This window comes from Zosterops lateralis (genome assembly GCF_965231275.1).
Source record: "Zosterops lateralis genome assembly, chromosome: 6".
Lineage (NCBI taxonomy): Eukaryota > Metazoa > Chordata > Aves > Passeriformes > Zosteropidae > Zosterops > Zosterops lateralis.
The window spans coordinates 16,042,865-16,059,701 of NC_139761.1; the positions used below are offsets into that span (position 1 = coordinate 16,042,865).

The 16,837-nt window shown below is 37.5% G+C and overlaps 1 protein-coding gene across 1 annotated transcript; it reads left to right on the forward strand.

The window, feature by feature from the left end:
• The first annotated feature begins 309 nt into the window (after positions 1–309).
• ATXN3 (ataxin 3) lies at positions 310–16,716 on the forward strand. Its single transcript, XM_083863657.1, has 11 exons — positions 310–407; positions 3,845–4,009; positions 4,538–4,582; positions 5,877–5,962; positions 6,397–6,463; positions 8,824–8,911; positions 9,161–9,293; positions 10,327–10,502; positions 10,906–11,029; positions 11,760–11,848; positions 12,398–16,716. Exons 1-11 carry the CDS (start codon positions 384–386, stop codon positions 12,490–12,492), a joined length of 1,092 nt encoding a protein of 363 aa, XP_083719783.1. The 5' UTR covers positions 310–383; the 3' UTR covers positions 12,493–16,716.
• The last annotated feature ends 121 nt before the right edge of the window (positions 16,717–16,837 follow it).

Genomic DNA, 16,837 nt, shown 5'->3' on the forward strand with positions numbered 1-16,837 from the left:
ACCAGGCAGGGGCGGGCGGTGCGCGGCGCTGCTGCGCTCGGTGCGGGGAGAAGCGGCCTTGAGGCCGGTGCCAGGACAAGCGGCTCGGGGCCGGGGCCGGGGCCGAGACAAGCGGCCCTGGGCTCAGTGCAAGGACAAGCGGCCCTGGGGCCGGGAGCGGTGCCGGGTCCGGTGCGCGGCCTCAGCGGAGGCGCCAACCGGCGGCGCTGGCGCTCCCTGCGGACACGGGCGCCGCGCGGGGGCGCTCGCGGGCAGCGGCAGCTCAGCCCGCGGGCCTCCTCCCCGGCAGGGGGCGCTGGCGCGGCGGGCGGGCCGGGGGCGGCGGGAGCTGCCATTGGCCGGGGGGGTCACGTGGGGCGGGGGCTGCGGCCGCCACAGTAAACATGGAGTCCATCTTCCACGAGCGGGTGAGTGAGTGGGGAAGGGTCGGGCGGGTCCCGCTGCCCGCCCCGCTGCCCACCCGCCTGCCTGTGGGCACAGCGCTGTCGGTTGTGGCCGGCCGGGCCGCCGAGACGGGGAAGGAGCGCGAGCTCTCTCTGAGGCGCTGCTGGGGCGGTGGCTGGGCCTCCCGACCCCGCGCTGACCGCGGGGCAACCCCCGGAGCCCCCGGGCTGTGCTCGGCCTGTGTCGGGCCGGGCCGCGCTGCCCTTCCCTGGCATCCCGCCACCCTTAGGCAGTGGCTTATCCTCTGCCTTGGGCGGTAGCCGGGGCCCCCCGCGGCGGTCCTCGTGCCTATGGTGGTCCCAGCTGGACGCTGCCAGCCCTGCAGGGAAAGCAGGGTGAGGGCTGAGCCTCAGCGTCCGCTTTGGCATGGAGACTGTGTTCTGGGGACTGCAAAACAGCCCCCAGGTGTGGGGAGGCGTCGCCTGCAGCTACTTGTGTTTCCTGAGAGAGCTCGCATGGCTGAGAAATGAGTACGAGGATATACGGCGGCAGGCAGGGCTGTCCTTTGCTCTCAGACCCATCTCGTCACCGAGCTGTGCTTGTGTAATGAGCAGGGAGTGGGAGAGCCGCTAAGGAAATCGGAGTTCATATAGTGGTGTACTTCTGTGTGTGGAACAGTATTTCCTCTTTGGGAGGACAAATGCTTCTGTGAACTGCTGCGATTTATCCTGGTTCCCAAACACGACCTATTTCTGTTTAAATGCTGTTCAAATAATAATTGGATTTTTTTTTCTTATGCCTTGCCAATTTCTCTTCAACTTTATTGTGTTAATCTTAACACTAGTTCTGTTACTTTGTTTTGATGTGTAGAGTTGGTTTCCTTAGGAAGTCAAGTAAGATAAGTGTGTATCCTCCTTTTAAAAATTGCTGTTCTGAAATCCATAAAAACCTGGGGAGTCTTCTTTTTGAGTAGGTTGGGTTGCAAAAATTGGCAAGTGTTGTGGAGTTAAGTAGCTGCTGTTCAGAGGTTGAGTGTTGGATTTCAGCTGTGATGGCCTCTGCTTCAGTGACCTTCAGTCTGGCTTTGAGAGCAGTTTAACGGAATGTACTCTTTTCTTACATGGCCTAGCCCATCACAGTATGAATTAACTTTTTATTACTAAGTTGCTTTCTAGTTTAATAATAAAACGTACGAAATTGAAGTGACAAAGCATAGTACATTCACAGTTACAAGATGATGGTAACTCGGATACTGGGGAAGGGTGAGTTGACAGTCTCTCATGTGAAACAAACCTGCTCCCTGCTAAGTTAGTAACACAGATAAAAAGTTGCACCTGAATGTATTTTATTCTGTTATTATTTTAGGGAAAATCAAACTCAATTGCTGTCTTTTTTTCTTAGGGGGTATATTTTTTCCCCTATTAAGTGCTGTCAAAATATTTTGATGTGCTACATGTTCCTGAGTCTGCATACCCCAGTTGTTTTGATAAAAAAGACACAAGAAAGTTTGTATTAAGAAAATCTAATAAAACAACCAGCAATGTGCCATTTATAGAGAGTTGCAGAAAGTAGGATTTAAGTATGGGGCTTCAGGAGTCCCAATGTTAGAAGTTTGTCCTTTCTTTGATAAGATACAAGTGATTGAAAACACTGCAAGCAGGGCAGCATTTTATGTCAGGAAAGGTTTCAATTAGGGGATTTCAGGATATGGGAAAGAAGCAATGTTCTCTGCACAAACCAGTGGAAGTTTGTTAATCCTACAGTTAAATGCTGGAGGATCTGTTTTCTGCATTTGGCACTTAATGTGTATTATTTTTACATATGAAAGTTAAAGTTAATTACTTTCAGATTATACTGTACAAATACAGAAAGATCCTTTAAGTGAAATTAGGATGTAAGCATGTAATACAACCGTTTTTCAGTGGTATTTTACTATGTCTCTGTTTCTAAACCAGTTTCACATAATTCTAGTGGGGAAGCCTGTGATTGTTGAGCCGGTTCTTGTGTTACAGTTTTGTCATATGGCCAGCAGCAGTAGGGATGTGCTCCCAGAGGGACAGAAGCTGGTGTTTAGTCTTGAGTTCCTTGTTGCAGGAAGGGCATGAGCTGGAGGAGGTTTCTGGATTCCATTGAAGCCTGGCTGTACAGCCAGCGCAGCTTTAATGACTCATTGCTCAACTGGGTGATGAAACCATAGGAAGATTCTGGACTAAGGGGAACTGTTGAGGTTTCAGCTGTAAGAGAGATCATGGGAGAGCTCTACATGTGATTTGTATGATGTTTTTATGGGGTTTTAAAGAATATTCCTCAAGGGCATACTCTTGTATTCTTAGTTTCTCTGGGTCTGGCTTGAGGGAGGGGTGCTCTGTATTGTTCTTGAGGGGTTTTGTTTTCAGCAAAGAGCATGTCTAGTAGAGTTCTTAATGTAAATAAAAATGAAGACTGATTAAAACAAAAGAGAAAAGCAGTATTGCACTTGGAATTAGTTGTTTGTAGAAAAAGGTTGCTTTTCATGGAAAACTGCTTTGATTGGTTTACATTTTTTAATGAGGTAGTATTTCATCTCACATATGAAAATTGTGGAGCCTGTCATGCATTCATTCAGATCAGAGTTTTTTTTAAATTTGTACTACAAAATCATGACTGACATTGTTAATTAGCTCTTTTAAAGTTTGCACTGATGTTTTTAAAAATGTTCTACTATAGTTCTATTACCTGTAATGTGCTGGATATGTAACAAGGTATCTGAAATGGTTTTTATTTAAATGGTCTATCAGTAAAAAATATCTTAATATGCTGAATTTAACAATTTTTTTTCTTTTTTCCCCATCACTGTTTTCAAGATTTTCAAACTAGTGGTATGGCCTTATTTTATTTACTTCTTATATGTAAATTTCATGGAGTATGGAAAAGGAGCTTTACTGTTCCTCCAGCTCTTAATTGCTTTCTCAGCAATAATGTGGAGACCAGATTGTCAATAGCCACAACTGAAAGGGAGGAAAAGTTAAAAAATAATGAGAGTGTCTATTACAGAAAATGTTTGTTACTAGGAAGTAGAGATCTCAACTGTTTGATTTTTATGTATTGATGTTTCTGAAGAGGATAGAATCCATTGTTCTCATGGTTGCAGAATCTCTGTGTGATTTGTTGGGTCATTGGCAATATTTATGATGTTTTCAAAAACAATTTTTTCATGAAATGTATTTCTCTTAAGTGTATTTCTCTTAAGGAAATAAGGCAGTATGCATGTTGGTTTTTTTCCCATCAAATTGATGGGAGGATTGTATTCTATAGCTTGCAGTGTAATACATTGAAAGAATATATGGAATTCTGCATGAGTGGGGAGGGCAGGAAGTTTGCCAGAGTGAAACAGTTGAGTCATTTTACAGATTTTGCATTAACCTGGGTTTTTTCTTGTTTTCTTTTTTTCCCATTGGTATTTTTTCTCTTCCGTTATTAGCAAGAAGGCTCATTGTGTGCTCAACATTGTCTGAATAATTTACTGCAAGGGGAATACTTTAGTCCTGTTGAGTTATCCTCCATTGCACAGCAACTGGATGAGGAAGAAAGGATGAGAATGGCAGAGGGAGGAGTATCTAGTGAAGAATACAGAACATTTTTACAGGTAAAATTATCTTCATTTGAAGTTGCTTGATATTGCCTGAAATGTAATATTGTCTGGCACAGACCTGCTATTCTTGCATAGCTAGACAAGGTTAATTTTCTAGTGCTAAAGCTTTTTGAATGTGTAGGCCTTTTCATTCATGCATCTTGGATGTGGTATTTTCAAATAGCTGTTACTAGTACAGCTTTACAGTAATTCTACAAAAAGCTACGTTGCCTTCATCTTACGAGTAGGAAAATCAGGCATGATGGGGAGGATCAGTAATTTGGCTTTTGTTCTTGTAAATCAGTGTCAGGTAGGAGCAGAAATTCCCATGTCTGTCTGCCCTTTAAGCACTGAACATCTCTAAAGGTTTGAGGTTTTAATTAATATGCCTATTTGGGGCATTGTAATCAGCCTTACAGACAAGGACATAAGTTGTTGCTTTAAGAATCTGCATTTACATTTATTTTCAAAGCTCAGTTATTTTTTACCTTTTATGCTTATACCATTTTTCCCATTTCTCCCTCCCAACTTCACATCGAGCAGCAGCCTTCTGTAAATATGGATGATAGTGGATTCTTCTCAATTCAAGTAAGCACAGCTCTCTTTTGACATCATTTTCTATTTATGCAATGTATGTTCTCTTATATAATTTAAATGGCATTGAGCTTTTCCATCTAGTTACCAGTTTATGGCCTTAATGGGATTAGGTGCTGGACTTCCAAATGTTCAGAGTGTTTTCCGTTAAGAACAGTGACTTGCAGTTTTTCAGTTCACGGGCCCTCAAACACGTAGGAGAAACATGGATTCCGGAGGTGTGAAATGACACCTGCTGGCCATAAGCTTGACTTCTAAATTGTTTCTTCTGCGCACTACCGGTGTAGACCTTGGCTCCCAGAGACTGCAGGTGAAAAAGCAGAATTCAGATTGCTTTCTCAAATTAGAGACTGGAAAGCCCTTGGCAATGGTTACAGTGTTATCACAGTGATCTGCAGACTTTTCTTGGGTGTTTTTGGTTTTTTAAGGCTATAAGGGAAAAGTAATCAATAATAAATACTTAAACCAGAACAACAACAAAAAAAGTTTTGAGCACCAAATTGGGGCTTTTGTCTAGATGAGAGTTCTAGGCATCTTTGGCTGTCTCCCAGGCTTTCAGTGGTCCTTGTCAATGCTCCAGACTCCCTCAAGAGCCTCTCTTCCTTATGGCTGACTGGGCTGTTTTTCTTTTTAGCAAGAAACCATTAACAGTTTGGCTTTCCTTCTATCTTTGGGCTGCTTTAGTAGCTGAAAATAAAATGCTTCCTCATTCTACTTTGTTATCCCATCATTGCTTTGTCATTTGAGGCACAGTTGGATTTCTGAAAGGAATTTGAATTGTTAACTTAAAGTTCTTACAGCATTATTTCATGTAGCTTTAAAGAGTTACTGTAGAAGAGTTGGTGCTCAGATCAATAAACTGACTGATCCTGTGATAATCCAGTGGTACAAATTTTCCAACAGTTACTGTGAAGAAAGTTTGAGATTATATGAGGGGAGGGGAAGTAAGGGCAGAGCAGTGCATTGCAAATAGAGAGATGACAATTTATGAAGTGTCTGTGGAGGATGAAATTACAGCTTTGTTTGGGGGAGGAAGCTCATTAGCACAGTTGGGTTAAATCCTAGTTTTGTTACTTCTCCTCAGATAAGCTGTGCATGTTGTGCTTGCCTGTAGATTCATGACAGCTGCCTTTTGAATAATGTGAATCCTAGGTTTCCTGGCAAAGGTTTGAAATCTAAATGATATGAAAACAGTATAATTGTTCAGTGTGGTTAAGATGGTTGCATTGGTTGAATTTAGATTTGAACTATTCTGACTCATGAAAAGTGTTGTGGTTTTTTTTGACAGGTTATAAGCAATGCCTTGAAAGTGTGGGGTTTAGAACTAATTCTCTTCAACAGCCCAGAGTATCAGAGACTTGGGATCGATCCTATGTAAGACTCTTTTAGCACCCTGCTTTTATTTTACCAAAAAAAAATTCTTAAATTATGTGTTTCTTTAAAATTGTTGTTTCCGGCTCTGTTGCATTTTGATGTTTGTATTACCTCCTGGCTTTGATTTTTTTTTTTCCTTTTTTCTTTTTTTTTTTTCCCTTTTCTTTTTGGGGGTGCATGAGAACATGTCTTCTGTGCCTTCAGATATTTTAGTATCTTGGCATCACAGGTATATGAAGATTTCAGTGATATTGACAACTTCCTGAATGTTATAAAAGCAGTAGGGGTATTCTGTAATGTAACATCAATGCTTGTATTACTGAAACTTTATTATATAAGTTCAAATTAGTGATAGCAAAGATCTTAAACATTATTATGTACTCTGATTTTAGAGTATTTAATTTTATTTATACCTTTTGTTTTTCTTTTTACAGAAATGAAAAATCATTTATTTGTAATTATAAGGAACACTGGTTTACAGTTCGAAAGTTAGGAAAACAGGTGACACTGTCTTTTTTTATTTTAAAATTGACATCAAGAATGGGTGTGGAAGAGTGGTTGCAAGTAGATTGTGCCTTTTGCAGGCTTTTGCTGCAGTTTGGTTTAATAGTATCCCATATAAAAAAAAAGTGGATGTTTGTTTACACAACAATACCAGGCAGCTCATTATAAATGTTAGTCTGGGAAAAGACTGTAGGATTAATTCCCTACAGAATCTGTCCTTTAGGGAGCTGCAGCTCTGGTAGGGTCTTATTTGACTTCTTAAGCTATTTTCTTTTTTTTTTTTTTTTTTTTTTTCTTTCCATGAAATACTAAAGAAAAATTGTACTGCTGGGTCGATGGCAGTAGGGAATCCTGAACAAAGATTAGGATCCCTATAGAATTCAAACTTATTTTAATACAATAAAATATTGGCATTGTAAAATAATTTTGTTTATATAAATGGGCGGTAGATATAAGGAAACGTTCAAGGTTTTGATGGATAATAATGGATACTCAAAAGAGTATCCATTAGAATAAGGTTCCACGACATAGAATCTCAATTTTGTATTACTATAGAAAATTTTGAAACAATTGTATTCGAAACAGGTAATAGTTATTAAAGGTAAGGGATGGCCACATTAGTATATGGTACATATGTGCCAGCTCAGTTTATATCCATGTCCCTTACAACAATTCAGTGTTCTATTTCAGTAGCCAATAATTTTTCTGGATCATACTTCATAAGCTTTTCTACCACATGAGCTGATTTGGTGTCTGGTTTTTTCAGGCCTTTTTCCATAGAAAACATTCATGGAAAACAGCTTTCAGAGTCTGTAATAGTGGGACAAGAGTCTGTTTGCCATTTGGTTCATTTTTGCGAGTTCTGGCTACCTATGTTGTCATACAGATTTAAAAAAAAAAAAAAAGAAAAATCACCTGTGAGTGAGAAAACTAAACTCTACTGTTCTGCTTTAGTTTAAAAGTATGGCTAATGTTTACAGGCTTTTTTTGTTCATTTGATATCAAAAAGGCTGGGTGTTCTCTTAAAATTCTGGAAATGCTCCTTATTATGCAATGCAACCATGTAGGGTGGAATTTTATGAGAGAGCATTCTAACTTAAGACATCCTGAGCCAGAGAGGGGATGCCTTTTTCCTTTTGTAACCATATAAAGACAATATCAGGTGTCTGTTATCTAGAGGGTAATAAGATGATTTGACGAAATAGGTTGGCTTAGATTTATTTACCTGCTTCTCCTCTGTTACAGTTAAAGCAAGATTAGTTTACCAAAACTTTCTCCTCCATAATGTCTTTTAAAAGTTGCTGTAGTCTGACCATCAAATCTTTTACAGAACTTTTTATTCCCCTACTCTTCTACATGGTTTGCCTTTTTACCCTTTCCTAGTGGCAGAGAGTGTTTTTGGCAAATTAAATGATTGCATGGCAGGGTAGTAGATAGTCACTTATATTACTGTATGGTCCTGAATGCAGGCGTGTGGGTGTTTATATGGAAGTCTGGGTAGATCAGTGCATTTCTGTGAGAATGGAGATAGAATTCTCACTAACCAAATGGTGCTTTCTGGATAATATTGAATGAGTAGGTCTAAAAAAAAGTTCTTTAGCTTCATTGGAATAGATACAGGGTTCAAAGACAGACTGTTTTGCTTTGCATTGAATATATTTTCTCTCTAGAAGTTTTATGTAAGTATCATACTGTTTCTGTTTAGAAGTCTTATAAATTACTAATTATGGTCTTTGAGGAACTAGGAAAGAATTGTGTATATTTATATAAAAGTGTCCCCTGTTGTAATATAGTGCTGTACTCTCAGCATATTAAATTTGAGTAAATTTTTTCTTAATGCTTACATTTAAAAATTATCTGAAAGAAGAGTAAACACTAGTTTTCAGCATCACCAGCTATTAAAGGTGGAATGTTCAATGGAAGTGTGTAATGGAAATAACTGAATGTCAGTTTCCTGTATCTATTAATTCCTTAACACATAGGATTAACTGATGAAGAGTTTCTTACTGCATTAGTCTCAGGTTTAAAACTAGGATTAAGCAGAATTTTAGAATGATGTCTGAAATAACTCAAAATACAATGGTTAAAGATTATCTGTTTTAATGTGTTTCCCTGGTACCAGTATTCAGTAAGGGGAGAGAGTGTGCAGTAATTTCCACACTTCAGATATCCTGTTAGATTATTTGAAGGATAACCTTTAGCAGTGTAGATATTATGCTGCAAAACCCTTTTATTTGATTATTTATTTTACTAGATTTTTTTGGATATTTCATAATAAAAAATAACCACAATATACAGGAATAGATTACCAAGTAATCTTCATGCTAAACTCAACCTTTTTTTTTTCTTAATTACAGTGGTTTAACTTGAACTCTCTCTTGATGGGTCCAGAACTAATATCAGATACATATCTTGCACTTTTCTTGGCTCAATTACAACAGGAAGGTAATAGTAACTTGCAGATGTTAAATCTCATTAATTAAAAGTAGTAATAATCGTTATTTCTTAGAACTTATATATTCAATTGACTACGCTTAGTTTTATGATTGAAACAGTGAAATAACCCAAGTCTTTATAATGAAAGGTAGAGTCTTACATCTTAAATTGCACATGATTATATTCCATATAGCATGCATTTTAGAATGTTTATTATCTGCACTTTAACTCTGCAGACTTACAACTTCTTTTTCTCAGGTTATTCCATATTTGTAGTAAAAGGTGACCTGCCAGACTGCGAGGCTGATCAGCTGCTGCAGATGATTCGGGTACAGCAGATGCAGAGACCAAAACTGATAGGAGAAGAGGCAGCACAGTCAAGAGATCAGAGGTAAGGTAAATAAAGATTTTATTTTAATAATGTTCAGTAGGATTGGTTTGTAATTTGGAAGTAATAAGAAGTACCTTTAGTTCAATATTTACTGCTGTTGGACACAGTAAAAGCAAGCTGATAGACAACAAATGGCGTATTTTTAAGTGGATAGTAGCTGCCTTGATAAGGATTGAGTCTTTCCATGTGCATAAGCATAATACAGTGCAGATTTCTTACTTACAGAGGAAAATGGTTTAGCAAATCCTATAAACTACTGTTAATAGTAATTATTCTATAATTAAGACTGGTTTCTTCATTCTGTCATAAGAAGAGAAGAATGAGATCTTTGAATTCCATATCATATAAATCATGCAGCATTCCCTTTTGGAATAATTTCACTGTAACATTGTGTTGCTCATTTTTTGATGCATTCTGCTAATATAAAGCATCTTTAAAATCATGTAAAGTTAGTACTTTATGCACTTCTGCAATGATTTTATTGAATTTTCATAGTGAACAAATTGCATACTGATAAAAAGGCTTTAGGTTTCTCAGGGGAATTATTTTTTTTTCTCTTTATGAAGTTAAACTGTTGATGTAAATTGATGGAACAGCTAGCAGTAACATGGAAAGTGTGTACAGTTTTACATGGTTTCTGCTGCTTTAGTGTGGCCTTCAAGGCCTCCTGAGAAGGAGACCATATGCACCCTTTCCTGCTGGTGTAACTGTTCAAATAGCAGTAGGTTTGAATAACATGTATCATGACTTTTTGTGGGCTTATCATTTTTGACAATTTACTGTCTAACAGCTTCTTTTCAACATGTGCATTTCTTTAAAGGTCAGTGTGTGGCAAATATGTGTTAAGGTTGCTCTGCAGTTGCTTTTTCGTTATTCAGGAAAATACTTGTTTATATAACAGACTTTCACAAGAAAATGTTTTTCCCAAAGTTAAACCTAGAATTAAATTTGCAGAACATACTAATTTAAACCTCGTGATAACATCTAATATAATTTTTGTCTGAATTTTGCTACAAATGTATGAATTTCACAGGCTACCCAGAAGTGATGTGGACCAAGCGATAGACGTTAACCATCCTTTTGATGGAACAGGCATGTTAGACGAAGATGAAGAGAATTTTCAGAAAGCTCTGGCTCTAAGTAGGCAGGAAATTGATATGGAGGATGAAGAAGCTGATCTTCGCAGAGCCATTCAGCTCAGCATTCAAGGTACAGTGCTCATCTGAATTTCTTACAGTGCTTTAAGCAGCTCATGGAATCAGTTTGTCAGGCACTGTTTCCAGCCTGTGTCAGTATCTCTGGAAAGACTGGTTTGAGGCATGGAAGGACAATCCAGGATTGCCTGTAGCTATCTCCCTCCTGCTTTTTGAAAAGTTGTAACTTGCATGTTGGCATTGATTATTAGGAAGGAAGAACAAATTGGCAAAGGGTGGCAGGAGGAAAGAGAAACAGTCCTAAGGCAAGGAGGAGATTATCAAGCAAAGTTACTCTAGGTGCTTAGTTCTCCAAAAAGTCTGTCTTATTTTCAAGTCTGAAGACTTTTTTAGGTTATATTTCATTTACTGACTTCATTTTACTGTATTAAGTAGGATATGGCATGTTCTGCTTTTAGGTAGCCGTCAAAGTGAGCTCTCGGGCTCATTACCACAGAACGTTCCTCAGTCGTCTCACAGCAGTCACACAGACTCCCTTTCTTCAGAAGAACTGCGAAGGAGGAGACAAGCATATTTTGAAAAGTAAAGTAGCTGATAGAAAACTGCATGTGGAAGTTCCTGTTTTATTTTTCAGTGCTTTTGGAGTGTGGATGGGTTTCTTACTGAGGTCCAGCTCAACTTTTCTGTATTAACATGATTTCCTAACAGTACTTGAATTTTACTATTCTCAGGTGGTTCCTACAAAGAAACCTCTAGTAAGAGGATGTTTGTTAATAATGCAGTAGTCTTGTACTATTGCAAGTCTTGTGAAAAAAAGAAAATAAAAGCTACGTTATAGAAGTATTTTAAATTAATTCCTGTAAATTTCTGCAACTACCTTCCCAACAAAAAGTATTATTTCTCTAAGACTTTGCTTTGGGTAATGATGCTTTTCGTGTTACTGTTCTAGTGTACCTTCTTAATAGATAGTTGAGTTATTGTAGTTTTTCCTTATCTCTGTCTTATAGTAATAGAGGAAATAAAGACCAGGGAGAAATGCTATGGATGGCAGGAGTTACACTTCACATGGTAGGATAAGAATGCAGAGCTTCCAAATCCTGGGAAAATAGTCTTGTGGCTTGGAGTATAATACTGCGAAGATATGTATCTGAAGGTTAGCATGGTGAAACGAAAGAGATTTTGGGCATAGGGCTGTTTTTGTACTAAACAGTTTCTATTTCTGACTCCTGGCCTGCCTTACAATGAAATGAACTTGATTGAGGTCTCATGCTGATGTAAATTTTATTCTCTTCAAAACTTATGACACTTTCAGACAGCAACAACAGCTACAGCAGCAAGATCAGACCCCAAACCTACAGGACAAAGCAACTCTTAGCTCAAGCACTCCAGAAGCTGATGAAGGTATTGTTTTTTAACTTTACATCCAATGCTGAAATGTCTTTTTAATCTTTGTGTTGTTTCTTAATTTTCCTTGTCTTCCTATTTCATCACTTCAGCAGCATTTCCAATTGTGTATTACAGCCATTACTGTATTGGCAGTGAAGGAAAGGATCACTTTCCTGAAAAGCCTGTTTCCCTTTGAATGTCAGTATCATATTTCAAAGTGAAGAGCATTGCTTTTACCCCAACTGTTTGTTTTCTAAATTACTTTTAAAGTTGTATGACAACTTGGAGTAGTATCTGACAAAATTAGTGGAACCCGTTTTCAGAAGAACATGTGTAGACCTTACAAGTTTTAGGTATTAGTGATCCAAAATTGGTGTGTATTGTTACAAACTGACTGTGGTTGGTGAAAAACTATTTGTTGAATGTTCAGTGATTTTAAAAACAAAACTAGTTTTGTCAGTGGGATAGGAAAAAGTGGATGTGGATGAAAGGAGTAACAAAAGCATTTAACTATAATTAAGAACTGTGAATTTATTACTGTTTGTGTGCATGTATTGTCTTTAGGAGGTGATATGAGTGAAGAAGACATGCTTCAAGCAGCCATGAATATGTCTCTGGAGTCTGTTAGAAACCACTTGAATTCAGAAGAGGAGAAATAACAACATTTTTTTCCCTCTTTTTGTCAAAAAGCTAAGTCTCCATTAAAATTCTACTGTGTGAATGTTGCACAAGCAGGGTTCATTTCAGAGTTCTGGAAGCAGGAATGAAAGGGGGGCTGCTGGAGGTCAGTTTAGAGAGGATCTGCAAATACAAAAAAAGATTGCACTAATTTAGAGAACTGTTGCACTCCTACTAAAAAACATCTGCTCACAAGAGTAGTGGTGTTAAAATTACTGGAACTATCCACACCAAGTTAGACAAGGGTAGCAGCTGTAACTTAAAAAAGTAAAGCTTTAAAAGCTTGCATTAAAAAAGCAAGTTTAAATTGTTTGGAAGAATTCTGTAGAAGATCCAAATGGTGCTGAAAACAGCATCAAATTATTTTCTTCAGTACTAGTGGAAAGACAGATACAAGTAATAAGTTATGCTCGTAAATTTTTTTAATAGATCACTCTAAAATGGGGAGAATTAAATTCCATTCATCTTAAATAATTTATTTTGTGATTGTTTATTATGAATGACTTAACATCAACTTTTTGATCCTGCTGCCCACTTTTGAAATGATCCATTCTGCAGGAAGCAAGAATCCATAATTTTAATACTTTTCAATTCAAGACAAAATTTTCAGTGTATTGTTGACTATAATGGTACACCTGAGTCTTTCAGTGATTTCTGACTTTCTAACAGTTTTTGGTTTTACCTTCAATACCAATTTTAAAATTTTAGGTTCATGTTTAACATACTGTTGTTTAGTGGATAACTTGCTTTGTTTCGCTTGGGGTTTTGTTCTTGTTTGTTTTTAATTATTGTTTTCTTATGTTCTTTCTTGTTAAAGCCACTGTCTTTTTACTTCAAAAGCAGCATATACTCAATTGGCTTGAACAGGTTTTATTTTCTACCTCTTCCAGAGTCTTTTCCTCTTCAAGCTCAACCCTTCATTCTGGCCTTTCAGTATGAAAGAGCTGTAGCTGAGTCTAGGAGAAAGTAGGAGGGGATTTAGGTGTCATAAAGTCAGTGCCACACATATAAGGTGCATTCCTGCAATCTGAAATGACCCCTGTAGCTCTTTTAAGAATGAATATTTATGCCTGTGTGGATGTTTCTTCTGAAATGCTTTCTATGAGTGTCTGTCAGAATGTTGCAGTTTTTTCAGGAATGGCCTTTATTCACGCACCTTACAATTTTTTATCATGTTGTTTCTGATCCTGAGAAAAATTGGGAAGCAAAGTATGTGAGGTAACTTATGCTACTGGTTGTAAGACATTTGTTTTGATATCCAGGATGAATGTGTAACAGGGTGACCAAACCTGACTTTGAACTTCAGTGCAACAAAAGAGAGATGTTTCATTTTCCTAAATGGTGCTTGAAATACAAATTCTGTTTACATATAAATTATATGGAAATAAGTTGTAGATAGATTATAGAAGCTGTAGTCCAATTAAAGCATTAACAGTTATCACAGGCATTCTAAGAATCTTGCATAGATAACCCAAATTTTCTTTATCAAAATATTCTAAAGTTACATCATTGCACAATAGTAACATTTAAATAAAATTAGTAGGAAATGAATGGTAGCTAGATGGAAATACACATTCAGCATCAAGTAGTACTGTACATGAAAGGGCTCTTACCTCTCAGTAAAGATTTGTTTACAGCAATGGTTTCCTGATAGCTTAGGATATTATTATACAAAATTGGGCTAAATTCTGTTTTTCTTATCTGTGTGCTGGATTTTCACCAATGTCATCAGAACCACTGGTATGTGTTACACAATATGGATTTTGACATGAGAAAGCATGACTTTTTAAAAGCTGATTTTTGTCTTTTTTAATAATCCTGTCATGAACACTATAATTATTTGTAATGTCTCAAATTAACATGGCTGAACAATGACTTTAAAAGTCCATGTGTGCATATGCCATTTTGAAATGCTGTATTTTTCAGGGTATGATTTTCTGCTTTCAGTTTGAAATTTCTATGAAACTGAAAGCAAGAAAGGTCTAAAGCACTGAATTTTTTTTCTTATTAGTTAACCCCAGCTTAATTTTCCTTTTTTGATTGTGCCATAAACTAATTCTGAAATAAGACTCATTTTCATAAATAGGTGTAGACTGGCAATCTGATGCCAGACTCGGAACTCAGAACTTTTATCCTCTATTATAAAAACATAATAAAAATATCATTTCTATAGCTCTAGCAGCCCTATACTAAAAAAAAAAAAAAAAAAAAAAAAAAACACCACAAAACTCAGCTCCTTAAATCTCACTGACTAAGCCAGGCCAACTACATGATTTTATAATCACTGAAACATGGAGGTTTGCCTTTGAACTTTCATGTCACATCGTAAGTCACTTCATCACCCAAATATTTCAATGTGGAAAGAAAATAAAATATGAGTGCCTGAAAGGTGCAGCTGAGTCAGTGATCACAAGGCCAACCATTTCCCTTTCTGTGGAGAAACACTGTCACTCAACAAATACCAGTTTGATTTTTAGAGAAATGTCAAGTTGAATGATGTAGGCATATCTGTCTAGAGAAGCAGTTACAAGATAGCAATTTAAGGTACATCTGTTATTTCACGTAATTCTGTCACTGGAAAAGACCTGCAAGAAACCAACCATTAATCTGGCCACCATTTAATGTAATGTTCTTAAGCCCCACAGCTACACCTATTTTAAATAGCATCAGAGCAGGGACTCAATCACTTCCCTGGGCAGCCTGTTCCAATGGTGGACAGTCCTTTCAGGGCAGAAATACTCCCTGAACTCAACCAGAGCCTCCCCTGGTACAAACTGAGGCCATTTCCTCTCATCTTGTTCCCTGTTACCTGGGAGATGACACTGACACCCACCGCACTACAACCTCCTTTCGGGACTTGTAGGGAGTGACAGGGTCTGTATTTGAACTGTACCCAAGGAAAAGACTCATACTAATTGCTGACAGTACATATTTTATAACACAGGTCTCAAGTTCAAAATGTGTGGACCTGCCAAGAAGCTGTCAATAAAACACTGCTGTCATTTTTTGGTGTGCATTCTTTCAATGATAAACAGTTCTCAGTGTGGCTTAACTACGCTTCCAATGTACTAATTTAGAGCGAACTTCCGGTGTTATCTACCCTGTCTAGCTGAAGGGTTGGCTTTTTTCCCATGTTACAGCTTTAGGCCAAAGTTCATTGTAAGGGAGCAGACATTGATTTTTTTTTTTTTTTTTTTTTTTTTTTTTTTTTTTGGGGGGGGGGGTTGTTTGTTTGGTTTAATTGCAGAATTATATTTGAGGGAATTTCATACTTAATTCATTCAACAGGTTTTTACCATTTTCCAGTGAATGGTCCATGTGAAATAAATTACGGTTTTCTGATATAATAAATATCTTCCAAAATTACTTCTCTAAGTATAATTCTACAAAGTACTTTCATAGTCTTACAGTGAGGGCAGGAGGAACAAGAGTTGTAATGTAGTCATGCTTGCATGCAATTCTTGTTAGGCACAGCAAGTACAAATATGAGCTGTTTAAATGCTTACATTTTTCTAGACCTGAAACTAATATATGATATGATACTGGCTTACTTTAACATTTGGGCTTCCTGTGCCCTTCAAAGAACTGCAGCAAATTTAAGTGTAATTTTCAGCTAAGATACTCTCCTTACTTGTCATACTTTATTACTGTGCAGTCTACTTGAAAATAACCAATACAAATTTAAATCTATGATGTGTTTTAAATTTGGACTATTGTTTAACAAACTTACAGAATGTTGGGGGTCGGTTAAAATGGCTTTTGCAGGTGCCAACTAGACAAATACTATCATTTGCAAGCTGCTTCGTCTTATTACAAAATTGACAGGCTTAAAAATGATCATGTTACAGTTCTAAAATGTGAAATTTTCTAGTATTAATTATTGGTTCAAATAATGATGAAAATATAAAAACGGTGGTCTTTGTACTGAAAGATACAGTATAGGGGAACAGGATCAGAGAATTAGAACTCGGCCTTACAAAGAAGTATTATTTTGCAATTGGCGTTACCAGCACATCACTTTTAAAGGAATTGAAATAAGAATCCAAGGAAAAGAAAAACTGATGTGGAAACTTTTTTAATGGCTTAGATAGAATTTTTTTTTTTTTTTTTTTCACTTGGTAAGCCTGTCTTGCATAGAACAAACTTAAGTCCTGGCAAATTATTCACAAATCATTACCAAAAAAAAAAAGAGAAAAGAAGTCCAACATGTAATAAGTACATACCAATTCCATACACACAATCACTTGTTCAAGTGAGAATAATACTTAATATATTCAAACTGGCTGAGTCCAAATATTTAGTTCTTCAGTTTAGAATTGATAGCTT